Raw genomic sequence first — 26158 nt, 5'->3', positions numbered from 1 at the left:
ATAAATATGTATTTTTTTTCTATGAAGAAGCTTCTTCTGCTATATATAAAAAAAATATCAGCCTTCATCCAAAAGGTGAAAACTGTGTATGAAATACAAAAAAAAAAACTATTAAGCATTCCCGAATAGAAGACTACAGAATAAGCTTGTCATAACTTGTGATGGGGGATGGATGGAGAGGGGAAAAAGTTATCATTAGGAGGACCAATCATGTGTTTGGCCAACATAAACAGTATTGCTTATATAAACATTGATCTTGCTAGAGTTAGTCCCCTTTAAAATCCAAAAACGGTTAAGGGGATGAAACGGAGCAAAAAGTAAGCAATAGAAGCACAAAGGATAAAAAAAAAACTCGGTAATGTAAAGATAGATGAAGTATTGATTAGTGTGATTACCGGGTTCTTTTTCATAGCCTAAGAACCTCGGATATTTAACAGGACCTCATAACCTGGAGAGAAAAAAAGACGAAATGGCGAGGGATACTTGCTCCGAAGAGAAAATAATGTCTATGTTGGGTATTTATTGGTCTATTGTATTCAAATGATGCTGGGGAATTTGGTAATCCCAGAGTCTTTGATATAAAACTTATGAACACTTTTGAGAGATTTTTTGTTTTTTTATCTAGTTGGCCATACTTTGTTGGTTTGTACAATAATTTACGAAGAAGGAAATTAGACGTTTCGAAAAAGTTTAAAACAGGGTAAATCTGTTTCATCGTTGTTTTACATTGCGTCAAAGATCAATCATCCTCGTTTGCGTTGAGAATAATCTAGAGTTGTCTATTGAATGCTAAAATTACGCTATATAACAATGGGATGATGGTTACAGAGTTAACGAGAGTCTTGAATAAAAATGACAACCTGTTCTTCCTATTTACACTACTTTAAGAAATAACCTTTCTTAAGAGGAAAGAGCTGTTGTCTCCTAAATTCCGTATACATTAAAAAATAAACCTAGCTTTTCTCTTGTTTTATAATGTATCTAAGCTTTTCTTACAACTGTAATGTACTACAAAGAAAACATAGAAAGAAAAAGAGATCAAGGCTGTAAAAATATAGGGCTACCCTTGTTTGTGCCATTGATATTATATAGCCGACCAAAAAAAATAAAAGAAATAACAGATTCTTATTCACATGCAATGCAGACAAAAAAACTGTTACACGATTCTATCCCGGTCTTCTATCAGACGAAAACAAATTGAGAGAGAATTCTGAATTGTAATTGTTACGAAAAGTGATTTAAGCATATCAATAAATGGAGTCTTTCAATAATTTCAGCCAAATTTCTGCGCTAGATGAGATTGACATGACGTTACTTAATGGAAGGCTCCTTCACTCAACCTAAAGGACAGTGACGATTGTAAAAGAACAGAGCACAAAAATAGAAACTGACATCAAGTCTGGATAATATTATTTCAATTTAATGACTAATAATTTTTTTTTTTTTTTTTTTTTTTTTTGGGTGAAGGTAAAATATAAACATTTACCGTCCGCCTTTTTCTATATCGGTGTCGTTGAACTTACCATGTCATAAACTAATGTTTTAGTGCATCTTTTTTTGTATCCGTAAATAAGTCTGGTTTATATATTTATAATCTCCAAACGTCGGACAGATGTTTCATTTTGGTATTGTTTTAATAACGAAGGTAGAATGGCTGCACCGAGGGTATAATAGCTACCTCAAAATAGGACACGAAATATATATATACTTGTAAAATATACTCGGTGAAAATAAAAATGTTACGTTTCCTACATGCCTATTTTTGGCGAAACAAGAATTCATTGGAACGTGAATGGCGCATCTTCAATAAGATATATTTTTGTGCAGCTTCTCAAAACATTTGGTAACTAACATGTGCAGAATTCTAGAGGAAAAACGGGTTACAATCTAGATTGGGATTCAAAATAAGGAAAATTGTACTTCTTTAACAGAAACAATTGGGGGGAAAAGTAACAATGAAAAAGAGACAGACGACCCTATTCCTTCCCTTGCACACGCATTCTGATCCCGGATAGAATAAACGTAAATATTGGCTATTGTAATAAATTCGAATAATATATATATATATATTATATTCTTGTGTAAGGGTTTTTGAATGTGACGAAACCTTATATCTACATTGAGCTTATAAAAAGTGGCCCGACCATTGGAGTGTGTGTGTTCACAATCGGTAAAGTTTGAGTTTCAATAAATTCGCATTAAAAAAAAAAAAAAAAAAAAAAAAAAAACGCAGGTACACTGTTTTTGGACAAAAAGTACTAATCTAAATGACGGTGGACGTGTGTGGGGGGAGCAATAATTATCAGATCTTGTTTGTTTATGATGTGTGTTTGGGGGGGGGGTGGAGTTGAGTGGTAGTTACCCGGGCCCTCCTTTTGAGTTATCAGATCTTTTTTTAGTAGGATCCCACTAGATCTGATAACCACGTTTTGTTTCATTGGTTATCCAGGGTCAGAAATACCAAGAGAAATGGATATGTTGTACATAATTACAAACACCTTTGTGCTGTGATAGAAAAAAGATTATAGCCTAGATAATAACTTGATATAGCTGGATCAAAAAAATGTTGAAAAGCTGGGGTATGGGGTAATATATAATATGAAAAAAATGTTCTTCCATACCTTTTTAGACCCTATTTTTTTTTTTTTTTCGTCTAATACTTAATCCCGGTCTAGAGTCTCACATGGCTTTTGTTCCCCCCCCCTGCCCCCCCTGTAAAATAAGGCTAACCTAATGTTTTTAGTATTTTTTTTTTTTTATTCGTGGACATACTTTATCTGATCTTTTTGAAGAAAGATCAAGATGTATTTAAAATTATTTTTAAATGTCACAGCCATGGTAAGGATATAACGAGTACAAACTACTTACCGAGAATAGATCTATCGTGTTCGATCAAGATGACGAATTTGATCGTTGTTTTAAAACCGCTAGAACTAATTTACAATAGAAAAAAAAAATTAATTATCAGATCCTTTTTTTTTCCTGATTGTTTATTCTACTACGATCCGACCCGCCATGTTTAGAATCAGATTAATGAAAAAAAAAAATTAGCTACAAGAGAAAATGGTGTTACAAACACTTGTTTCTTGAGCTTCCTTTACTTGATTTGTTTTCTTGGACAAAAGATCAGATTATTTACTATGGGGCCGTCACTAGGAATTAGAGAGGAGGGTTAAAATACATTACACAAACATGTAGGCGGAGAAATCAATCTGATAAGATGGAATTCCACCAGACCCAAAAATAAAAAAATATTCGGATGTTTGAGGGAAAAAAAAAAAAAATTATAAAAGAGGGTCTTTTTTTTTAATTATTTTCGTGTAAACCTTTTTTTTTTTTCTTCTTCTTTTCTCTTTCTTTTTTTTTTTTCTTTCTTTCCTTCTTTCTCAATATTTCACTTTACTCTCATTTTTTATTAAAAGAAACAGAAAAAAAAAGATAATGCTTAACAACCAAATGACACCAGAAAAATTAGTTATCCAGACATCTACATCAACAACTAACAGATATGCTTATATGAAACCACATAATAAACCGAATACGAATAAGAACAAGCATCGTTCTTCTAAACCCACATTATCCACCAGCAGCACAAGTAATGAAGATAAGATTTTCCCAACACCGCCCAACTCACCTGAAGCTACTCCTCAACAATATACCACCACCACCACCACCACTAATAATAACAGTAATAAGAAGAAAGTCAGCAGCACCTACGAGTATAATAACCGTATTTTAGCAGCAAAGAGAAATGGCAATATACGTGTTGTCATGAACGAATTTATCTCCATGAAGAAAAACTCGGTTCAAATGACTCATCATACCTACAACTTGGTTTTGGAATCCCATGCTATCCTGCGTCGTGAAGGAACTCCTTTGACTACCATGATGAAAAGTAATAATTTATTAAAATTAAACTTTCCCTTTTTTATATATATATATGTATGTATATTGTTTTGTACTCACACCTTTCTTCTTCTTCTCTTCTCTTCTTTTTTTTTTATTTAAAAAAAAAAAGTTTATAATGAAATGATTCAATACAACATTCAGCCTAATACCTACACCTTTATCTTGATGATTCGCACGTTATGTAAGCGTGATGTCGAAGTGCAAAAGACCGTTGCCATGTTGAAGAGACAGTCAGCACGTATCGGTCATGAAAATGAAGACGTTGGTCTTCTTGAAGCCGAAGACAACCTGATGAAAGCGCTTGCTGTATTCCACCATGCTGTATCCGACGGTATCTCTATCAACACCTTTGAGGTCGAGATCTTTAATCAATTACTTCGTGTTCTCTCCCACTATGGTGGTACGATCGATGCCAATTTTGTTTACAGCCAATTAGAACAGCCTCATGTTCAGGCTAAACCTAATTCTGCTACCTATGCTGCTTTAATCAATCTCTTTGGCCGTGCACATGACATTGAGATGGCTCTTTATTATTACGGTGTTTATACTCAAGTCAAGGCCGATCTTGGTCCTCATGATACCTCTTATATCTTTAATGCCTTGGTCGACTGTCATTTGAAGTGTGGACTTTTGGACGGTGCGCTTCGTGTGGTTGAACATGAAATGGTTGAGAACGGCATCAAGCTCACTTGCATCCCTTACAACTCTATCATTCGTCACTACTGTGCAACTGATGCGATGGACAAAGCAGAAGCCTTAATTGATCGTCTGGTCAAGGGCCACGAAGAAGACAGCACTAAATTCCCTCTTCCAGATGCCAGCAGTTATGGACCCATCTTGTCTGCGTATTGTCAAGACAATAAATGGGAAGAAGCCACACGTATCTATGATGCTTTGATCAAGACCGATATCAGCAAGGCCTACGGAAATTTAGCCAATTATGCTCTTCTTTGTTTAGCTCATAACGATCGCGACAAGTCCTTATGTGTGATTGAAGATATGACCAAAGCCAACTTGGAGCCTGATCCGGTCCTTGCTGAACGCATTATTACGAGTTTTTCTCAGGCGGGCGAAGTAGCACAGGCGATTGGTGCCTTACACACGATCCAAAAGGCCATGTCGTCTCGGTCTCTTGCTAAGGGAGCGCATCATCTGATGGATGCGGCGTTGGAAATTATTCTGGATTGTACGGCTGTACGACAAATACTTCAGACGATGCATACTGTCATGTCGATGGTCAAAGTGAATCCACCATTTGAAATGTCCAAGGCGTTGATTGATACTTATTTTAATCAAACGGGGGAGTCGCAACATTTGTTGACCACGGCGGATTTCGAACTGTTGTTTAATGCTGCCTTTGTTGTCTATAGCCGACCTGAAGAATCTCCTTCATCATTGGGAGATATTGTGATGCAAGTGCTTCAAGATATGCGTGCGGTTGATATTGAAGCGCCGGATGGACTCTATCATAATGTATTGACTCAATTACAGCGTCTGGGTGATATTGAATCTGAATCTCGATGGAAGTCCGCCTTTGATTGTATTCCCAGCACGACCACGAGTGTTTCATCGTCAGATGAGACGAAAGAAGAAGAAAGGGCTAATGATGATGATGATGAAGAAGATGATATTATTATTCAAATTGCAGAACAAGATGAAGAACAAACGATGATTGCTCCTCCTACCCCTGTTCTGACCAAATCCGAATTGATTTCCAACGAAGTTTTGAAGGCGATTATGAATGGCAATAGCCGTGAAGCGATTCGTATCTTTGAAGACCGTATTATCTGTAAAGGACTTTTGCCTTCACCTGAAGTGATGCGGGATGTGATTGCTTTGGCTGGTAAACAAGGTGATATTCAAACCGCTTTAACCTTGTACAACAATTCGATCTATGCTTTCAAGGATATCCCGGACATTCAATCCAAAGATGCAGCCATCTATATGGCGACCAATAGTATTCTTATTGGATACGCACAAAATGGTGAAATGGAAAAGGCCAAGGTGTATTACGATCGTATCAAGGCCATGGGTCATTACCCCGATAGCAATGGATATGCCAGTCTCTTGCTGGGTAGCGCCAAATGTGCCACGGATGAAGCCACGGACGCGCTTGTTATTTACGAAGAAGCCAAACGGCATCATGTGAAACCCACCACTTTCTTTTACAATGTTGTTATCTCGAAATTGGCGAAAGCGCGAAAACTGGACTCTGCTCTCTGTCTCTTTGATGAAATGCGATTGTTCAAGATTCCCGCTAACTCGATCACGTACGGTGCTATTATCTCGGCTAGTGTACGATCTGGTTCTGAGGGACAATCAAGACGTTTGTTTGGAGAGATGTTATCATCGCCTAGCTACCAACCTCGCGTAGGGCCTTTTAACAACATGATGCAATTCTATGTGCGTCAGCATCCGGATCGAGAGCGTGTACTTGAGTACTTTCAAGAGTTGCGACGAAGACATATCAAGCCTTCTCCTCACAGTTACAAGTTATTGATGGAAGCGTATACACATATTGCACCTTATGATATGCCAATGGCACATAAGCTACTGAGCGATATGGACCGCTGTGATCGACTTCGACCTCAAGCGACGCATTATGCCACGCTTATTTATTCTTATGGTATTCTTCAACGCGATGTACAAAGTGCGGAGCGTGTATTTTTCGAAATGAAGCGATGCAAGATCCATCCTGATGAAGCTGTTTATCAAGCAATGATTGATACGTTTATTAGTAACGATGCGCTCGAGAAGGCTGAAGTGGTTTACTATCAAGAGTTGCAAAAGGACCATCAATTGCAAAAGAGTGGGTCGCCCTATATTGAGAATCTGTTTATTCGTGGGTATGGTGAAAAGAACCAGTTGGACAAGGCGGAGAAGATCTTTGAGGCCATGTCGGATGATAAGTATCATCAAAAACATAAGGTTATTCGAGAACCGAGTACGTTTGAAGCCATGATTCGAGCCTATCTTTTAGACGATAAAATCGATAAGGCCAAAATGATTTTGGATAAGATGGTGAAGCGTGATTTCCCCCCAAAAGTAATTGGCGTTGTTGCTGATTTAGTATTAGAGTAAACCCCCCCCCCTTCCCCAGAAAAACAAAACTTATTTCTCTTCCCCCCCCCATCTTTTGACCCTATGTATATATATATAAATTTATAAGCCCCCTATCTTTTTTAAAAGAAATAAAATATCCCCTCCTTTCATGATTATAACTCAAAAATCATAGCTTTTTGTTCTACTTTTTTTTTTTTTTTTTTTTTTTTTTTTGGATATTCGGTGCTTATGAGCGCGTCCCTTGATTGTTGTATGTCATTTGTGCAACAATGTAACATGGTTTCACTTTGGTAGTTCAGAAAATTAAAAAATTTACGTGCCATTAACCAATTGTTATAGTTACACTTTTTTTTTTTTAAAAAAAAAAAGTTTATATAAAAATTGTTCAACATTAAATATAAATGCAAACTAGTTTTAAACATATGATTTTCTATAAAAAAAAAAGCTTACATATACTTAGCTTTGGAATTTTATTAAGGTGAGGACATTAAAGTGCTTCCATAAGGGCGAACAGTAAACAATGGTGAATATCAAGGCGTTTCCAATGGACTGATAATTAGAAGAAGAAAAAAATTTCTCGTGTATAAGGGGGATATGACTAATCTTTGTCTAATGTATTAGTTTTTATTCGTAAGATTATCGGATGCCCTCCGTTTTACACTTACAGCAAGCAACTCTTTTGGACATCAAGACATCCCCCGTAGATGAAATTTTATTTTTAATCACACTTTTTTTTTTCTGGCCCTTTTAAATCACGAAATACGTAAATGGTGGCGTTCCCGCATTTTGGAAGCTCATGAACATGTAGTTTCGGGAAAATGTTTAACAAAAATGTTTGTTGCATCAGGGTTTAGACAACATGATTTTATTATGTTATACAGATAATAAAGTTTTAATAGTTATAAAAGCAAAGTGGGGGGGGGTGAATAACATATCTAAAAAGAAAAGAAAAGAATAAAGGTGGTATAATAACATGTCAATGTAATGCAGGGTTTATGTGAGGGGGGGGGGGGTGATTTTAAGCGTTGGGACAACTTGTACAATCACAATCATCGTCATCTTCAACGACTTGCGACTTGAGATCGTTCTCCATGACATGGACATAGTCACCCACTTTGCCTTGATAAGGTTGTAACTTAAGTTCGTCTTTTACGATTTGCATACAGTCTGTCAATGCCTTATGTATACGCGGCACGAACGCTTGAATCTCTTTAGGGAAAGTAGTGTGTAATTTGGAGACGGTGAGTAATAGTTGCCATGCGTTGATCAGCACCTTGATATCAAAGTAACAATCCTGAGTCCGTGACCTTAGGTATTTTATCAGATCCAGGGTAATGAATGCTGCATCTAAACCCGAGATGAGCAACTTGCAGTTGACTTGTGCTTCGGCTGAACCCAGTATATGATTGACGGCTGCCAAATACTCCTGATCGGTACCCTCAAATTCAATCGCTTGTCGTAATTCCATCAATTTATCGATCCGTTTCCTCCATTTCTTGTTCTTCTTGTCTGACACATCTGAACCTCCCTTCCAAACATCGTTGAGTCGTCCCCAGTCATTTTCGGGCGAGGGCACGGCTTTAGGTAAGTAGGTTTGACTAAAGATGATCCATTCTTCGTATAATGTCAGTGTGGTCAAGATGGGGATGACACTATGGGAGCATTCACGGTCCAGCGTAGAATAGAACTCTTGAGGATCCATGGTTGAATTGAAAAGCGGTAACGAAAGTTTGAATTCAGCAGGAAGTACTTGGGCGTACCAATGTCGCATGGCCATCTCGACCTGATGTCCAATCATGTTGACCAATTGATGAAGATCACATGATCGCGCAGATTTGCTTGCTAAATGACATGAACGATGAAACTGTAGCACGTAGCCATGATACCTCGAAAACCATTTTTCTTGTACCGAATCATCTTGTGCGGTGACCCAAGTTCCTTCACCCATCTTCATCAGTGTGCAGAATGGCAAATCTTGGTTGGCTACCTTCATATGCTCTCCTGGATCTGTACGTGACACTTGTTGGTAGGTCAGGACACGATGTAAATGATTTAATAGTCGTTTAAAATGGACAGCTTCGCCCTTTTTTTGTAAGGATGCATCGGATTGTATGATGTGATCATAAGAGGGTTCGAGGATCAGACTGATGCGCTCAGCCATATCAGCGTACGCAAGTGCTTCTTTACGGTGGGAAAGTGTAAGCTTGTACACGACCATGAATGTGTAACATGTAAATGTCTCTAGATCAAACTGATCAAAAAGATCTGATAAGAGGTCCCGCGCGCGGTCAAAGTAGAATTTACCATACTCGACCAATGAAATTGAAGGAAGACAATCTGCCACGTGTTTACATCGAAAGGTACAAATAGCTGCGCAAAGTGCCATGGCCGCCGGTGAGTTCTCTATCCCGTCATTTCGGTCGATGAACAATCGTATGAATGTAGGTGCATGTATCGCTAACTGCTGAAGATGCTTGCATTGTAAGTAAGCTCGCAAGAGCTTGGTTGTTGTCACTTGGATTGAATCTGGAGCTTGTGCAACCACGATTGTTTTCACGCTGGATAAATCTGGCGTGATATATATTTGAACGGATCGAGCGACATTTCGACATTGCATTTTTCCGTATTTCTTTCGTATCAATACGTTCAGGACACCCATCAGACTGTTCTGTCGAAAATGGCTGGGTACGTTTGGTGGTATATAATTTAATAATTCGACTGTGCCCATCATGTGGTACAAATTATCCAGCAGATCCGAATGCGTCTTTACATGCGTGTGAACAATAATGTCTCCTTTCTCGAAGGTTAAGGTCCAGGGTGTGATTTTGGAGCTGTTTGCTTCTTCTTGTTGCTCTGTGGTGATATCTGTTGTCAAAAAGGCATTTACCTCGGCACCCAAGGAGCCGATCAGTTGTTTCCGTTGTAAGGGACAGTCAAAGTAAGGTTTTCCTTCATGAATAGAAGGAAGGCATTCGACAGAGTGAATTTCATCAAGACTGGATATGCTGCCCATATGATCATCTTCCATTAATGAAGGTAAACTGTGGTTAGGTGAATAGGCCGAATCCATGCTGTGACTCCTCTCAGATTGCGACATCCATTTTTCCATATCTTCCATCTGATTACGCATGGTCTGAATTTGTTCTACCAGTGCTGCTTGTCTGGCAATATCCAGGTATTCTTCGTCAAAGGGCGATCGAGTGGAAGTGTAAACGCAACTCAAGTTGAATTTCATACACCTAAAAGTCAAGGTTTGTCAGTATGCTTTCTGGTTTTTTTTTCGCGGGGGGTTGGGAAGAGTCAATGTTTTTACCTTTCACAAGGGATTTCTCCATTACACTTTCGTTTCTGGTCTCGACATTCTAAACTCTCAAAACTTGTATTAGCCAAGTCAGCCTATTTCCACTTTTATTTTTCTACCTTCACAAGGAGTCTTTTTCTTCTTCTCATCAGCCATGTTAGGAAAAGAAGAATATGGGCAAAGAAGGGAAACAAAAGGAAGTCTCTTTTTAATAATTTAAAACAAGCGTCGGAGTTGCGGTATGAGTGAAATGTACAAATGAGAAACATATTTTAGGGCTGGGGGTTTTCTTTTTTTTTTTTTTTTCATATATTATATTTATTTTTAGACATTAAATTGCCATGACAGAGGAAAAAGTACATGTGGATCCCGAAACCGGCAACAAAATTCCCATGAAGGATGGCAAGCCTTGTAGAGTGTGTGTCGATTTTAAAACATGGACGAAAATCGGAAAGGAGCCTTCGAGTAAAGCAGACAGCAAGACACCCAAGGTAGATAAAGCACCCAAGGTAAACAACAAAATAGAGGAACCACCCGTGATGGATGAGGAGTGGAAACGCAATAATTGTCCCGCTGACGTGAAAACCTTGGGAAGACACACTTGGACACTATTACATACAATGGCGGCATACTATCCAGAAAAGCCTGAACCAAAGCAAAAAGAAAGCATGAAGTCTTTTTTCCAATCCTTTTCCGAGAATTATCCATGTTGGTTCTGCAAGGTAACAAAAAGTAGCTACGCGAAATTGCATGACTAATCCAAACCTTGCCTTTCTATCTCCCAGAATGACTTTCAAAAGGATATGGCAGAGAACCCCATTAATGTTGCTAGCAGAGAAGCTTTGAGTGAGTGGTTATGTAAAAGACATAACAAGGTCAACGAAAAGTTGGGAAAGAAGCAGTTTGATTGTACAAAGGTTTTTGAGCGTTGGTTGACAGGTCCTCCTAATGGGGACTGCGACAAATAAATAACGTTTGCTTACGTAATAAACCTGTTTTTTTTTATTTATTTATTTTTTTGCTCTGTGTTCTTTATTGTACATGCCTCATAAAACTCGACGTGGTCTCTGGAAAAAAGCATGCTATAAAGAAAATCTGGTTTACTTATAGGTATATATCTGGAGGCTTCATACAGTTGACAACATAAAATGGTGCATGAAACACACTATATTGTTGTGATGCATACTGGCTTTGATAATGCAACCTTATTAGAAATGTGGTGATCCAAGTAGGTAGCTTTATGTACAGCCTTTAAACATCAGACGAATGGCTTGTCCGTTTTAATATCTTATATTTTCCATAAGCAATGTCATACTTCTTTTGCTTTTTCTTCCTTCTTTAGTAGATCGTTCACTTTAAAACAATGCGTACCTGTTGGTATCTAATCAAGAATTTCAGCTGAAACCTTTTTCATTAAAGCTGCCCAATCAGTTCACCGCTTCTTTCGACGTGTACACCCACCTCTTGCTCTTATTCCTTTTTGCGGGTCTATTAATTGTTTATCATTTAGATCTAGTTTGATGTAATCATTGGTATCAACATTGCAGAAGGTACCATATTTATGCACATTTGCATCAAAACGGTCGATGATAAATAAAAGGAGAGTAAAAAGGGTACTCATAGTGTACGGTAAACAAAGGTTGACGTAAAAAAAAAATGCGTTCAATTGTTTATCTGTTTTTAATCCATGTATACAGTGTTTTATTATAAATGGCTAGCGGATTGCTGTGTTTTTAAATATGTGAGACATTATTTACAATTATGGGGGAGGGTAGTACTGATATATCAGTGTTATAGCCTTCTCGCACCCTCTATTAATGGCATCAAGGTAGATTATATTAAAGATCAATTTCGAAACGGAATATAGACATATACACATAGAAATCACTTAGTTGAACATAAGAAGCCGGGTAATAAAAAAGGTGCATGGAAGCAAAAATATGCATAAATGTAAACGATTCTAAATATTGACTGATATGGCACACTTAGTGGCAGTTAAATAAAGGAATATTTACCCATCATTGTAAACGACGAGTCACGAATCGCATCAGTTAATGATACAGATCATGTCTTGATTAGTATGCATCGGCTCAAAGGACTTTTTATAATATTAACCAGTCAATTGCTGACAGATTGTGAATCCAGTTACCAGTTAAACAATTATCCGATTCAGTTATTTCCATGTATAAATAATGTTGCCTTTCTCGTAAATCCATCAGTTTAAAGTGGCTATCTATCATCTCTCATTGGTATTGATATCACATCATACAAACTGATTTTATTGGAAGTACAGCATACTCACTCATGTGCTTTGTGCTAAAACTTGGCCTGCTATTATTTGGCGAATCGGTCAAGCAACAAATGCTATTTATAAATTTTCTTTCTTTTTTGAGCCACTTTTTTTTTTTTTTTCGTATTTTGTGCGTAGTGCTTTGCGTATTCTCTTCGTGTTTCTACTGCTGTCAATACTTAGCTTCCCATCGCAACATTAGGCCATCTCTGATTCAAATAAAAAAATCAGTACTGGTGACAAGCTCTAACTTCCAAGAGATAAAAGCGGAGTCGTAGAAGAGCGGTATTATAGGAATAGTACGTTTATACTTTAGCGATAGTTTTTATGGGGGGACGCCCTAAAAAAAGAGCAGCGTTTCCAGCTGTATAGTATTTGGGAGCCGAAACTCCGTTTTTTTTTGTTACACAAAAACCAATATTCCATTTATATGATAGCCTCTTAAAATTTTAATTTTCCCACCTTTTGTCCTGCATCTATATTTTTTTTTTAATAACATGACTAGCAATAATATTACCACGGCTATGAATGATATGGCACCAGAGGTTATCTATAATGTGTTTTCCTTCTTATCTTATCCTGAAGTTTACCGTATTCGTGGTGTCTGTCGGAAGTTTCAAGTGATGGGCGAGTATCACATTTATCAACAAATCAAAACATTGGGACAGTCCATCTCCATTAAACTGGACGGTAAAAAAAAGAGTAACTGCACTATGGAATTGGAGGCTTACCAATACGATGCCAAGAATCGTGTGATCGAATTCAGGCCTAAATCCAACTCGCTCTTGTCTCTGGGAAGTTCAGCAAGTGAATGGAGTGCTTATTACCGATTATTGAAAATACATTTCTCTGGGTGGTTTTCAAATAACAACAGCAGTCTCCAAATTCCATCTGCTGTTGAAAAATTGAGTCCCCAAGATCAAGCCATGTTCTTATATCACCATCAGTATAATTCTTCCATCGAAAAGACCTATGAATTACCTTCGTGGCATGCAAACCATCACCAGACGGCCGATCGTTTCCTGGGTGATAAAGGCCTGATTTTGAATTTGTCATACAGACAATCGGCATTCGCCGAGGATATTGATTATACTAATCAACAACAAATGATCGGCTTGCCAACATCCTATTATAGTTATAGATCCATTGCTTCTTCTACGCCGATGCCCTCTGCGCCTGTAATGGAAATTAAATGGATTCGTGTCACATTGGATTGGGTACTACTTGGCATGGTGAAATCAAATAGTCCACAAGGTCAAATCTATGAAGAGAGTTTTAGTACATTGAATGGCTTACTGGCAAAAGAAGGATGCTTCAAGTATGACCCATTGTCTGAACCTGTCTTGAATCACATCATTCACCAGCAAGAAGTACAAGAAAAGCAAGTGTTGTCAGAGGGTCTTGTTCGCTATGTTCAATCCCATACACATGAATGCCATACACGACTGTCTCGTCTGCAACATATGCTGGAGGGTGCTGGAGTGGATGCCCAGGTGCTTTGGAAATACACCTTTGCTAAATCTTTTGTTGTGGGTAATGGTAGCTTATTAGGAGAAGAAGACGTTGTACGCCGTATACAAGATTCTGAAGAAGAATGGCGTCAAAAGAAACTCAGTTTATCCCGTCGATTATCTCTTTACAATAGCAATACGAGTTCCAGCCTCTAAACTCATCTCATAACGCATATTCCATCATTTTCATTATTATTATTTTTTCAAGTGCATTCACTTTTTATTTTATTTTCTCCCCCCCCCCCCTTTTTCAAACAAACAAATACTTATTACTCACACTAATTCACAATTACCCCTGCCTCTTATTGAAATAAACTTAGACCTATTTTTTTTTTTTTGAATCCCCTAATCAGATCGGAATATGGTGAAATTTGAACTCCATATTTCCCGTTATTTTGCAAGTCCTACTTATCAGATCCTCAACAAAAAGATCTCGAACCCAAAAAAAAAAAAAAAAAAAAAAAAAAAAAAAAAAATCAAGAAAGTAATGAAATCATGTGGGAAAATATATACATGCAAACAACAATTAAAGTTTCTCCACAAAATAAAAAAAATAAAGATTACGGGGCAGAAATGTATTTTTTCTAAACAAACAAAACTCTCTTTTTCTTTTTAAAAATAACATTCATAAAATCGTTATTTGTATGTGTGTGAAATGGGTACAAGGTTTTCATATTACTTGGCCCATGTTCTTTCTAGAAAGTCATTGCCTGTGATAATTTAGTTCATCTTCTCAAAGACCACCCGTGATAAATTGGGTCATTTTCTCAAAGACCGATTGTGGCTTTTTATAAGTCATGATGTATTACGTTCTTAAAAATGACTCGTTCAACGTGTAAAGAACAAACCATGTACGACAAACAGAGGTTGTCATGATTCTGATCACCAAATTACTAAACTGTTCTGTCCGGCTTTTTTTTATTATTATTATTAAGAAATGTGTGTTGCATATTCCAAGTTTAGCGATTTGTAATACCTGGGGGGTTTGTGTCCCAATTGGTCATCCTTCTAAAATTGTCCATGTACAAATTATTGACCAACTCGATAAATTTTTTTGGCTAAACGTATTGGCTAGTAGTCACAACGTAAAGTCAAATACATTGGCTGTTTCTTAAGAATCAGAAACAAGAATATACAATCAAAAGCAATTTAATAGTTACGAATGAATGGATATGGAACATTTTAGACTTCTTCTGTGACAATAGAATTGTTTCTCTTTCACTCTTGCGCTCGCTTGATCATTACATTAAGTAAAAAAATCAGAGTAGATTTCAAATAAGACGTTGAACGTAAGCCAAAAAGCTCGCAGACATGATTGCCATATGTTTACAGGATTTGATTAAAGGAAAAAAGTCATTATTGACCTCCTGGTGTCAGTTAAGGTATTCGATCCTGCATTACCACTACGCGCACTCCGTCTGTCCCCTAAAAAAAAGTAATTGTGCTTTAGATACTCTAATTTTTGCGATATCATGGCTATGAGTGGTGTTCGCTATCTCGCAATCGTAATCGTGATAGGGCAGAAAACCGAATGGATTGTGGTGGTGGTGGACCCAACCTTCTTCTTTGGCTGATGGTGCCCCCAGTGACTCGACGTCTTTAACTTGTGGTGGTGATGAGCCCAACGTTTTGGCTTTCTTCATTTTTAAAAGACAAAAACCTTACACCAAATACCTTTGGGGTCGAACCTGTCGAAAAGGATCACTTTTTTTACTGCTTACACCAAAGAATTCATCGATTGCGCCCTACTCTTGTTTCCTTTTGTGCCTTTGAAGAACATTTGTTGAAAACAAAAACCCCACAACCAGAGTGGACTTTTTCCAGATGAACGATGCGTTTCGTTTTTTTTTTTTAGGATCGGTGGCACCATCTACAGGCCTAAAAATGAGGAGGAAAAGGAGGAGGACGAAGACATGTTGGACTCTTCGGAGGAGGAGGATTGATATATACACACTGTATATCCAGCCTATAATTTACTTGATACTCAATAGCAACCCAGCGTTGAAACGTAGATCATCAACTGACCAATACATCAATGTCTAGTTCTAATCCACGCTCCAATCTGATCCTTCCGGATAACAATTTATTTTAATCCTCTCAAATAAAAAGGAATCCCTTTTCCATTTAATAAAAATATATCTAGTTTTAGTCTCAAATAATTTAACCGTTTATTTCTTGAAATATTTCATAGACCAGGCAGATACGACTTTTTTTTACTTAAATCAATTCTTGAGACTGCTCAATTGAATGACACCTATGTTTGGCATATCTGAATACTTCAGATCTAAGCTATGCTTAGCTAGTTTTTTGTATCTACTCAACAACATAAAGGACTTGTGAGTTTAGTCGAATCCCACCATCAGCCTTTTTTCGTTGGATCGATCTTCTTTTTTTACCACCTTTAGCAATTACTCGAAAGATATTGCTGCGAAAAGAGAATAATTCATACATATATGTATATTCCATTACCTTTCAATGCGAAATGTATATCTCCCTCTTGTATATCATTTGGATGAAAATATTTCCTGAATTTCAACTCGATCTTCATCATAATTGATATTAAGCAGACTACAAATTCGTCTAAATATATGCTCGAATCCACACACTCAGTCACAATTGTCACCACTACATCTTTTTAGCCATGGATACGTTTAGATGTCTAAGTTTGTTAAGCCCTTTGTGTATTTGTGTTTAAGTATCTATCTTTTCCCTCCGGTAATTTTAAAGCCTTTTGGGAGCAATTACAGGCGTATTTCGTTGTCCGCGTGTAAAAAGATATTTGGTTCCTGGATCTACTTTATAGTAAATGGGGAAATGTTATAAAGATTTGCCAAACAAAAAACGGGCATAGCTTCTTGATCCAGAAGAGAAACATTCTTCCTCATCGCAAACTCTTTGCGTTAAGAGATTCTTATTCATGATTTGTAAATGGAGTAGAAATGGGTTTGCTTCCTAATCGTCCACTTGATATCTAATCATACAATTGTCATAAACGACACATTTCCAAAACTTTTAGAAGTCTGCGGTCTTTTGTTAAACGATGGTAAATCATGTCAAACTATACGCTGTCTAAGGTATAGTGACATGAACAAAGAGTAAGTGTTGGTAAAAGCAATTTAGTAGGGCTAGTGGGTACGCATAGGCGAAACGAGCCAAAGTCACTGTCAGTGACTTTTTTTGTCTGGAACTATCCAGAAACACAGCCCGGGACTGTTAATGTTGAAACTCAGGTCAGATTTGCATGATTGCTGCGCAACTAAAATTTGCACTGTGAAAAAAGGTATAAATAAGGCCCATTTTTTTCGACTTCGTCCCTTTTTTTTCTCTTCACTCTATTGCACGCCTGAAGGGAGGAGTGCTAGCGTTACCAATCGTGCGTCTGCGAAGCGTTGTCGGCATTTTCATATGAAGGCAGTGTGATCAAGTTGGGGCAAGGCCAGTTTCAATTTGTGAGCATAGTGTACCAGACCTCGAGCCTGGAGGGCCGGTAATAGGGGGGAACAGGTCTGGGAGTGGCTCCCTGGGCTCAACCTATTCTTTAATGAAAATGAAAAAAAAACTCTTAATTATACTTATACCTAATGAAAATGAAAAATCATGCCAGAATTATCCTTGACTTTCTATTGGCTGATATTTTAATCTCAGTGTTTTGTTGTTTAAGGGGTTTTTGTGTTTCATATAAATTATCAGTGTATGTTTGGAATAAAATGATATCGGCGACGGAATAAATAATCGCACAAAAATCATAAAAATCGTATTGCTCTTAGAGAGTCATGAAATAATCACTTCGTTTGTATACTAAATGGATGGAAAATCAATTCATTATGATGCATTCTTTTATACGTCACATTGACCTTACAACAGCATTCAGATGAGCAAATACGCATGTTTGATTTGGTGTTAGTTATACACCGTGTATATGGAGGCTTTGAAGTCTTTAGCCTAGAGGTTACTGATTATTAAATGAATTTGGGTTACACCAACGTCTTTTTTTTCTCTCTTTCTGTCAAGAACAATGAAAATAAAGTCAACACCACGACGAATTAAGACTCGATCAAAAAAGGCCAGAACCAGAGCAAATTAGAACAGAATCTCAAACTTTTGTCGTTACAGATTTAAATAACATCGATACTAAAACAGAACAAGACGACAAGGCCTTCATAACTTTGCGCCAAGTGACAAGTTCTCGACGCGTTACTATAAAAAGAGAACCGTTAGACCAAGATTCTAAAGATCTACTGTCCGGTTCAGTTGAAGGTAAACTTAAAAAAGCAACATTAAGTGCGAATCTACTCTGATCCCCCTCAAACACTCACTTTAGAGAAAAGCATTGAAAGTTTAAAATGTAACCAATGTAGGCTGTGCTTTATTAATTTGGAGCATTTGAACATGCACATGGAACCTTGCCACGGTGTCAATGACTACAAAGTACTAGCGTCCCCACGCAAGCTAAACTTATTTTGCCATTCCTGTCAGATAACATTTATTGGCAGAAAGGGATACTCACGCCACTTAAAGACCACCCACCTCGTTACTAGCCAAGTTCCTGCACAATACACACCCAACCGAGATCTCCCCCCAATCATAGATGAACGTACTCTCTACTGCAATATATGTCGTAAAACTTACAAGTCTATTCCCATTTATCGTACACATATGAAGAGAATTCATAAAATGGGTAAAAAGCCTATAAAAAGAAAACCTGGGGATCATAGTTGTAATATATGTGGCCGACTCTTCGCTTCAAAACTCGTTCGGACCTCTCATTGTAAGATTGCGCATTACGGATTTAGGTTTAATCCTAGGTTTAGGGCTTAGACTCCCAACAAACCCCGCCAATTTTTCCTTGATCACTATTTTTTGCAAAGGTTGAATGATGTTGACGTTGAATTAATTGATCGATTATACATGTCCAATTCAAGCTTTCTTTTTGATTTTCTTATTTTTTTGTTTTGTTTTTGCATTTGTACTTGGAACATGGTCGTTGGCTTTTGCAAACAAGGGTGATTTCATACCCGATTTTATCCCACTTTGTTGGGAAACGTATGCTCTCTCTTTTGTTTATGAATGCAATATTACTAACATTACTTCAAAAATAGTACGTGCTAGAAGAATCGGTAAACAGCATTGTAGATATGATGTTTCTTTCATGCTTTTTTTTTATCTGTGTATTATCTTTTAGTGATTGAAAATATTATTTCTGTATTCCATTGTATTCCATTGTATGATAGTTGATTTGAATTAAAGCCGATCCTGTTTATATTGTGTACCTGGAAAAAAAAGGTACTTGGAATCTTTTTCAAGTAAGGGAATTCGTATTCCATGTGATCTTCTGTAATTTTGATGTTTAAAGACCGGTGTAAGGAATATCGGCTTTAAAATTAGAAAAAGTAGATGTGCTTGAATATACAGTCATTATATTTGGTGTACGGAGGCGAACTCTTTGGCTGTACTGACACTTAAATTAAATTTTTTAGCTAAATGCTTAAAATATGTAACTTTCATGCTGTAAGAAAACATGTCGTGCACCAAGTTGCTGTCAAATTTCGGGATGGTCACATTAACCGTCACTGATCTTTTCATCAAGGAAAAAAAAAAAAAATGCAAGAAAATGAAGCCACTGGTGCAAGTAAAACTTTTTATTTCTTTTTGTTTTACCGGCATAAATCTTTATAAATAATGGCAGCAAAGATTAGGCAAAAGAAGCTCGATGCTATTGCAGCAGCAGCCATGCCCATTGGACAAAAGGTGGTTGCTCAATTCAAGACTGCCGACGGCGAGACAACTGGACCTCCTCTTAATTTACCCGCCGATGCTACACCTGAGCAACTCGAGTTGTTATTGAATCAACTTTTGAATCAGGTAAGAACAAAGTTACGCCCCGAGATTTCAGTCTTGAATGCTCATTGTCTTTTTGTTTTGTTTTTGCTCAGGGTGAAGATCCTCTTCCTTACTCCTTCCATGTCAACGATGATGAGATTATAAAGGATCTTTGGGTAGATCGTAAAGAAAAATCGACCGAAGATACCTTAACGATTGTATATCAACCACAAGCAATTTTCAGAGTGAGAGCTGTTTCACGTTGTACATCTACTTTAGCAGGCCACACCGAAGCGATTTTATCATGTTCATTCAGTCCCGATGGCTCTCAATTAGCGACCGGTTCTGGTGATTGTACTGTTCGTATTTGGGATTTGAATACGGAAACACCTCGCCATACATTGAAGGGACATGCTGGATGGGTCTTAAACATTGCATGGTCTCCAGATGGTACAACTTTAGCCTCTGGTAGTATGGATAACACAGTTCGTTTATGGGATCCCAAGAGTGGTAAGCAAATTGGCGATGGATTAAAGGGTCATCGTAAGTGGATCACAAGTTTAGCTTGGGAACCTTATCATTTAAATTCCAAGGCAAACCGTCTTGCCAGTTCTTCCAAGGATCATACAGTGCGTGTATGGGATACCTCTTTAAGAAGAATGGTCTTTTCCATTGCTCAACACACAGCCGCCGTTACTTGCATTAAATGGAGTGGCGAAGGTTTGATTTATACCGCTTCTCAAGATAAAACTATTAAAGTATGGAACTCATCTGGTATGCTTGTCAAAACTCTTGCAGGCCATGGTCATTGGGTCAACACATTAGCTCTCAGTACCGATTTTGTGCTTAGAACGGGTCCTTTCGATCATACCGGTAAGCGTCATAAGACAGAAGAAGAAGCCCAAGCTGCTGCTCTCGCAAGATATAAGACATTTAAGGGTGCTGGTGCCGAAAGACTTGTTTCCGGTTCTGATGATTTCACAATGTTCTACTGGGAACCTGAGAAGAGCAAAAAACCCATCACACGTATGACTGGTCATCAAAAATTAGTCAACCATGTTGCCTTCTCTCCTGATGGTAGATTAGTGGCTAGTGCTTCATTCGATAACTCTGTTAAATTATGGGATGGTATGACTGGTAAATTCATCGGTAATTTGAGAGGTCATGTTGGTGCAGTCTATCAAGTCAGTTGGTCCAGTGATTCTCGTTTATTGATCAGTTCTAGTAAAGATAGTACTTTAAAGATTTGGGATATCAGAAAGATGAAGATCAAGATGGATTTACCTGGTCATTTAGATGAAGTGTTTGCTGTCGATTGGTCCCCTGGAGGAGACAAGGTTGCCAGTGGTGGTAAAGATAAACAACTCAAGATTTGGAGACATTAAATCATTTTAATTTGTACATTTTTAAAAATAATAAATATATTGCTAACAAAAAAAAAAGAAAAAAAAAAAAAGACTCTATTTTATTGTGGTATTTACATTTCTCTACTTTTGCTCAGCAACTGGTGCAGTTTCTTTTTGCTCAGCAACCGGTGCAGTCTCCTTTTGCTCAGCAACCGGTGCAGTCTCCTTTTGCTCAGCAACCGGTGCAGTTTCCTTTTGCTCGATGACTGGCTTGACATCCATTTGCTCAACAACTGGCTCAGCCTTCATCTCAGCAGGTGTCTCTTCCTTTAATTTCTTAATATTATCCTTATCATCGGCCGTATCAGCATTACGCTTCTTTGTGTCTTTTTGTTCATGATTTCCGTTGTTGGGGAGCTCGGGTCTAAAGTAGGGTTGACATCTCCAATAAGCATATTTACGGATACCATTGGCATCCATTTGTCCTTGTTCCTCTTCTTCGCCTTTTTCTTCAATGACTTTCATCACTAATGCCTTTAATTCTTCCACAATTTCGAAATACTCTTCCAATTTACGAGCCTTTCCGAGACGAGCTCTTAATTCCTTATGATGAGGTAAAGTAGGTTGTAACATTTTAAATAAATGGCCCTTAATCGAGCTACCATTTGTCTTTACGTCCTTGCAGATTTCCAAATATTCCTTTGCGACGTCAAAAGTATAAGGAGGGAATTTCACCTCTGATGAGAAAATCGTAGGATTGTAAAGACTGGCTTCAGCGGTCATGACTGCATCGCAACCCGTGTAATCCAAACATCTCTGAATATCCTCGTGGTATAAAATATTACCGTTGGCAACGACAGGAATCTTGACAGCTTCTTTCACGGCCTTAATTTTATCCCAATCGGCAATACCGGTGTTGTGACCCTTTTGCTCTCTCAATCTACCATGCACTGTCAACATTTGTGCACCAGCAGCCTCAATCATCTTTGCGTATTCAATCGTCTTTTCAACGGTAGGGAAACAACGGATTTTGACGGTGACAGGAACCGCTAATTCCTTGTGCAAGATGGTCACCATTTTTGCAATCAATTCCCATTCATCTTGTAAGAAAGATCCATAATGTCCTCTCTTGGCGATATGTTGAGGACAGCCTAAATTGATATCGACAGCATCACAATCGTTTTCAACCATCTTTGCTGCCTTTAAAAGAATATCGGGATCGTTGGCACAGAACTACAGTATATAAAAAAATTAATTATGGGCGGGCTCTAGCCAACAAACTAACTGTAAAAAAAAAAAATTACCTGGACAATAAGTGGTCTGTCTTCTGCATTGGTGCTGAATTGCTCGTCTCTGTACTTTTTGCCTTCGCTAAAGAGTTTGGCATGGAACATGGGAGTGACACAGACATCGGCACCGTATCTTCTGCTAAGGATTCTCCAAGCAAGTTCGGATTGATCAACCATGGGAGCCAAGATCATCTTGGGGGACTTTAAAGTCTTGTTGTAAAACTCATAACCTTCTAATTTTGGTTGTGCCATGGTGTCGAAATATAAAGTATATGAACCGAAAAAGAAGGGGACTTTCTTATTAAAATTTTTTGGGCTTTTGGATGGATAGTTTCCCAGAAAAGTAGTCACTGCCGAGAGTCCCGTCCAATTATTTTGCTCTTACATAATCCCAGCCCTTCAGGTATAGAATGTATGCAAAGTGCGACGCTTATTTTTGTACTAAACATATGCTAGTTAATAGTTTTGTTTTATTTTGGATTTGGGCAGTTTCTAACTGCGTTATAAATTAATACAGAAAGAAGCCAGATAGAATTAAATAATTAAAAACCAAGAATTATCGTTTTGGCTCTATGTTCACAGTTATTATCTGTATAAAGCACATCATCACCCAATAAAGCAAATGAAATAGTCCTCCTTTCCCAATGACCCGACAGTTAAGTAAATTGATAGCGAATTTAGAACACCAAATTAATATTAATCTGACCCGAGGTGGAGGCTAACCATCTTGTCACCAGTATTTACTTTAGTGCGCGTAGTGATACGTTCAGCTAAATCCCCAGTTCTTAAATTTTAAGTACGCGGAGCCTTTAAAAAAAAGGTTTTGTCATACTCTCCTTCTAAAAACTCGTCTAGTTAAAATTTAATTTAATGAATAATAAGATAAAAGATATTCCGTTTTTTTTGCAACTCGTTACACATCATGAAAAGTGGGTTTTTACAACTAAAAGTTTACGTTATTTTACACTGCATTTATTTATAACAATGAAACCTTGGACTGATCATAAAATTTGTTATCCTTTTTGATGGCGTTTTGCTAGACATTTTTTTTTTTTAAAAAAAAAAGAAAAGGGAGTGAGGGATCTTATGTTTCAACATGTCGAAACTCAAAGGAAGAATTTATATAGTTCTGACCATCCATGTATTCAACCTGTTCTTTAGGAAAAATGAGTATCCGAAAACCATATGCTCGAATCAACAACTTTTCGATATCAGAGCATGTAATCTCTAAGCCAGTTGTCTGCTCATACTCTGCACAAAGCTCAAATTCTTCCTTTGTTGAAAGTGTTTCCAACTTCTGTTTATCATACAAGCGATAGTAAAGAGGTTTTTGTGATACCTTTGTGATCTTTATCACCATACTCGAGTACTTATGTTCTGGCAGTTTTTTTTTGGAATAAAACAGACAACCAAACACAGTGAATGGCATTTCTATATGAGGCATCAATTCATTCTTTCTCAAAACAAAAATACACTGATCAATGACCATGAATTCCATTCGGGAGGGTAATCGATGAGATAAGTCGGACAGAAAATCCACGCCATGAAAAAATTTACAATTACGAAGGTGAAGAAGCTTGAAGGACGGTGGCGCCTTCAGATCAATATGATTACAATGTAATAAATCTGCTTCGGTAATCACTAATGATTTTAGGACTGGACAGTGCTTGAATATATGATTGATAAAGTATCCAAAAGGCCCTAAAACATTACTTTCCCTTGCATTACTAATGGCACCACGTTTGAATACCTTATTCAGATTCATAGTTAAATGTTCCAACTGAAAGCCAATTTTTTCGATCAAGGATTCATGTGGTAGAGCGTCAGATTCACTCGGTACATATGATACAATGGTATCATGTCTGTCATCGTCATGAGCGCCGATGCCGTGGAAAGGAAGTATGCGTAAAATATCCCCACGGCTATTATGGGTGTGACCGTGGTTGTATTTTACCTTGATCTCTTTACATAACCCAGTGTTGTTTGATAATTCCTTCAAGACCTGATCTAAGCTAGAAATATATAAACACGGACAATAAACTAACGTGATCTTGTTTAAAAAGACCAAGAACTGTACCCAAAGCTCGGTGGGTATCTCCATACTTTGATCTTTGATGGCTCTATGCGAACTTTCATACATTTCCCATTTTTTGACTTGCGGAAATAGCCTCATGAGGATACGCATACTTTCAGGGCTGGCCGTAACCACACTTGCATTGATCCTAAGTATAAGAATATGGAGCACTGGTTGCACACAGGTTGTATCTATCGCCTTACTCTGATCCTCCGTAATTTGGTTTGTCCTGGTTTTACATGCAAGGTTCAAACTGATTAAGTTTGTACATCTCGAAGCGATTGTGCCTATTTCATTCATTTGGGAAAGACTGGAGATGCGGAGTTCGAGGTCTGTTAAATTCTTGAACTCCTCTAATGGAGTGGATATGCTGTATGGTTTGATACACCAATCGGGTAAAACCATGTATTTGAGCGTTTTTTTGAGGGCCCAAGCAGCATATTGGTATGATGTTGCATACTGTTCTGATTCTGTAGTAAATGTAGGTATCGTTACCAATTGAGTTGGTCTGTCGGTGGAAGAGTAAAGCTCAAGCAAGAGTCTGGTAAAGAAACTTCCCTTTTGGGGCTTGGCATCGAGCTGCTGTAGGTTGGGCAGTGCGCTCAAAATCAGACCTAGATCCTTTTCTAACTTGGAATTCGTGATTTCGGAGCAGGCTTTAAACGAAAGCACTAATTGATTCATGCCGGTGCTGTAATGGCTCATGCATGTTAAGAAAGCGTCGTGTTGCTTGATAGACAGCATGGTCACGTCCTTATATAACAACATTTTAGCAATGCGACACCAGTTCTTGCAAACAAGCATCTGCTGAGAAATTTCCCGTTGACTTTCATGTGCTTCAAAAAAACTAGATTCGAGAAGCTCGAAAATCTTGATCAAAAGTTCCGTTGGTAATTGACTCCAGTTTGACATGACAGTTTTCAAAGAAAGTACGGGACAACAGGGAAAAAAAAATTGGCCATTGCCCTGACGTTTTAAAGTTTTTTTTTTTTATATATTTTAATTTTCTGGCAACAACCGCTTTTAACTGGCAGTAAGAAAGACGAAAAAAACTATTTTTTTAAGGGTGCTACTGCTGAATGACTTGCCACTTAGTCAAACATCCTTTGAGCTCAAGATTCAATAAATGAGCATACTTGGGACTTGGGGCCTCATCCATTTTTTTTAAAAAAAAAACTGTTGCGATTCCTTTGGAGTATTGCCTGTTTTTTTAAGTCTTCCCAAACCTGTTTCGCAATTATTTCCCCCATAATCAGTGAATCACACATTTTTTTATTTAAAAAAAATCAAGTTCTCTATACAATATCCAACACCGAGTAATCAGTCCACTATCATCTTTTGTAGTTACATTCCATTAATTAAAAAAAAAAGAAGCTACAATTTAATGAGAGAATACCATTGGAAGCAATTTTAATACCAGAAACAGTGACAAAACCCGGAATTGAAAGACAAATTAGATTACATTCATGCAAAGACGCGAGGTAAAGGGGGGAATAGTCAAGCATGAAAGTTTAAATTCTCAATATTTTCAGTATACAGCAAAAATCGAAGGCAC

At 37.6% G+C, this 26158-nt stretch overlaps 8 protein-coding genes across 8 annotated transcripts; 5 read left to right on the top strand and 3 right to left on the bottom strand.

Moving 5' to 3' along the window:
• Nucleotides 1–3342: 3342 nt before the first annotated feature.
• On the top strand, nucleotides 3343–7131 carry EV154DRAFT_604751 (uncharacterized protein). The gene is made up of 2 exons (XM_051607430.1): nucleotides 3343–3895; nucleotides 4019–7131. Exons 1-2 carry the CDS (start codon nucleotides 3442–3444, stop codon nucleotides 6988–6990), a joined length of 3426 nt encoding a protein of 1141 aa, XP_051454981.1. The 5' UTR covers nucleotides 3343–3441; the 3' UTR covers nucleotides 6991–7131.
• Nucleotides 7132–7806: 675 nt separating this feature from the next.
• On the bottom strand, nucleotides 7807–10525 carry EV154DRAFT_517385 (uncharacterized protein). Its single transcript, XM_051602501.1, has 3 exons — nucleotides 10393–10525; nucleotides 10286–10334; nucleotides 7807–10211 (listed from the first exon to the last, which is right to left on the bottom strand). The coding sequence occupies exons 1-3, from the start codon at nucleotides 10427–10429 to the stop codon at nucleotides 7991–7993; spliced, it is 2307 nt and encodes a 768-aa protein (XP_051454980.1). The 5' UTR covers nucleotides 10430–10525; the 3' UTR covers nucleotides 7807–7990.
• On the top strand, nucleotides 10410–11286 carry EV154DRAFT_307483 (ERV/ALR sulfhydryl oxidase domain-containing protein). Its single transcript, XM_051594891.1, has 2 exons — nucleotides 10410–10525; nucleotides 10602–11286. The coding sequence occupies exon 2, from the start codon at nucleotides 10615–10617 to the stop codon at nucleotides 11029–11031; it is 417 nt and encodes a 138-aa protein (XP_051454979.1). The 5' UTR covers nucleotides 10410–10525; nucleotides 10602–10614; the 3' UTR covers nucleotides 11032–11286.
• Nucleotides 11287–13034: 1748 nt separating this feature from the next.
• Nucleotides 13035–14423, top strand: EV154DRAFT_517381 (uncharacterized protein). Its single transcript, XM_051602500.1, has one exon. It carries the CDS (start codon nucleotides 13061–13063, stop codon nucleotides 14228–14230), a length of 1170 nt encoding a protein of 389 aa, XP_051454978.1. The 5' UTR covers nucleotides 13035–13060; the 3' UTR covers nucleotides 14231–14423.
• A 2306-nt stretch (nucleotides 14424–16729) lies between these two features.
• On the top strand, nucleotides 16730–18892 carry EV154DRAFT_484032 (uncharacterized protein; the record flags this gene model as incomplete). The annotated part of the gene is made up of 4 exons (XM_051598627.1): nucleotides 16730–16876; nucleotides 17012–17169; nucleotides 18102–18331; nucleotides 18396–18892. The coding sequence occupies 4 exons, from the start codon at nucleotides 16730–16732 to the stop codon at nucleotides 18890–18892; spliced, it is 1032 nt and encodes a 343-aa protein (XP_051454977.1).
• An 861-nt stretch (nucleotides 18893–19753) lies between these two features.
• Nucleotides 19754–21342, top strand: EV154DRAFT_593717 (quinon protein alcohol dehydrogenase-like superfamily; the record flags this gene model as incomplete). Its single annotated transcript, XM_051606952.1, has 2 exons — nucleotides 19754–19936; nucleotides 20008–21342. 2 exons carry the CDS (start codon nucleotides 19754–19756, stop codon nucleotides 21277–21279), a joined length of 1455 nt encoding a protein of 484 aa, XP_051454976.1. The 3' UTR covers nucleotides 21280–21342.
• On the bottom strand, nucleotides 21332–23158 carry EV154DRAFT_447743 (dihydrouridine synthase-domain-containing protein). The gene is made up of 3 exons (XM_051597138.1): nucleotides 22986–23158; nucleotides 22545–22932; nucleotides 21332–22473 (listed from the first exon to the last, which is right to left on the bottom strand). The coding sequence occupies exons 2-3, from the start codon at nucleotides 22779–22781 to the stop codon at nucleotides 21382–21384; spliced, it is 1329 nt and encodes a 442-aa protein (XP_051454975.1). The 5' UTR covers nucleotides 22782–22932; nucleotides 22986–23158; the 3' UTR covers nucleotides 21332–21381.
• Nucleotides 23159–23607: 449 nt separating this feature from the next.
• EV154DRAFT_604745 (uncharacterized protein) lies at nucleotides 23608–25557 on the bottom strand. The gene has a single exon (XM_051607429.1). The coding sequence runs from the start codon at nucleotides 25513–25515 to the stop codon at nucleotides 23614–23616; it is 1902 nt and encodes a 633-aa protein (XP_051454974.1). The 5' UTR covers nucleotides 25516–25557; the 3' UTR covers nucleotides 23608–23613.
• Between the last annotated feature and the right edge of the window lie 601 nt (nucleotides 25558–26158).

This window comes from Mucor mucedo (genome assembly GCF_025094135.1).
Source record: "Mucor mucedo strain NRRL 3635 chromosome Unknown EV154scaffold_84, whole genome shotgun sequence".
NCBI classification, from domain to species: domain Eukaryota; kingdom Fungi; phylum Mucoromycota; class Mucoromycetes; order Mucorales; family Mucoraceae; genus Mucor; species Mucor mucedo.
Note: the sequence above shows the minus strand (reverse complement) of the source record. Positions and strands in the feature narration are given on the sequence as shown.

Bases quoted from the DNA above. Each gene is read 5' to 3' on its own strand.
- EV154DRAFT_604751 (XM_051607430.1), top strand. From the start codon at position 3,442: ATGCTTAACAACCAAATGACACCAGAAAAATTAGTTATCCAGACATCT. The intron at 3,896-4,018 runs GTAATAATTTAT...AAAAAAAAAAAG, and splicing joins TTTGACTACCATGATGAAAA to TTTATAATGAAATGATTCAA.
- EV154DRAFT_517385 (XM_051602501.1), bottom strand. From the start codon at position 10,429: ATGGCTGATGAGAAGAAGAAAAAGACTCCTTGTGAAG. The intron at 10,335-10,392 runs GTAGAAAAATAA...TTGAGAGTTTAG, and splicing joins GAAAAAGACTCCTTGTGAAG to AATGTCGAGACCAGAAACGA. The intron at 10,212-10,285 runs GTAAAAACATTG...CTTGACTTTTAG, and splicing joins GGAGAAATCCCTTGTGAAAG to GTGTATGAAATTCAACTTGA.
- EV154DRAFT_307483 (XM_051594891.1), top strand. From the start codon at position 10,615: ATGACAGAGGAAAAAGTACATGTGGATCCCGAAACCGGCAACAAAATT.
- EV154DRAFT_517381 (XM_051602500.1), top strand. From the start codon at position 13,061: ATGACTAGCAATAATATTACCACGGCTATGAATGATATGGCACCAGAG.
- EV154DRAFT_447743 (XM_051597138.1), bottom strand. From the start codon at position 22,781: ATGGCACAACCAAAATTAGAAGGTTATGAGTTTTACAACAAGACTTTA. The intron at 22,474-22,544 runs GTAATTTTTTTT...TATATACTGTAG, and splicing joins ACAGACCACTTATTGTCCAG to TTCTGTGCCAACGATCCCGA.
- EV154DRAFT_604745 (XM_051607429.1), bottom strand. From the start codon at position 25,515: ATGTCAAACTGGAGTCAATTACCAACGGAACTTTTGATCAAGATTTTC.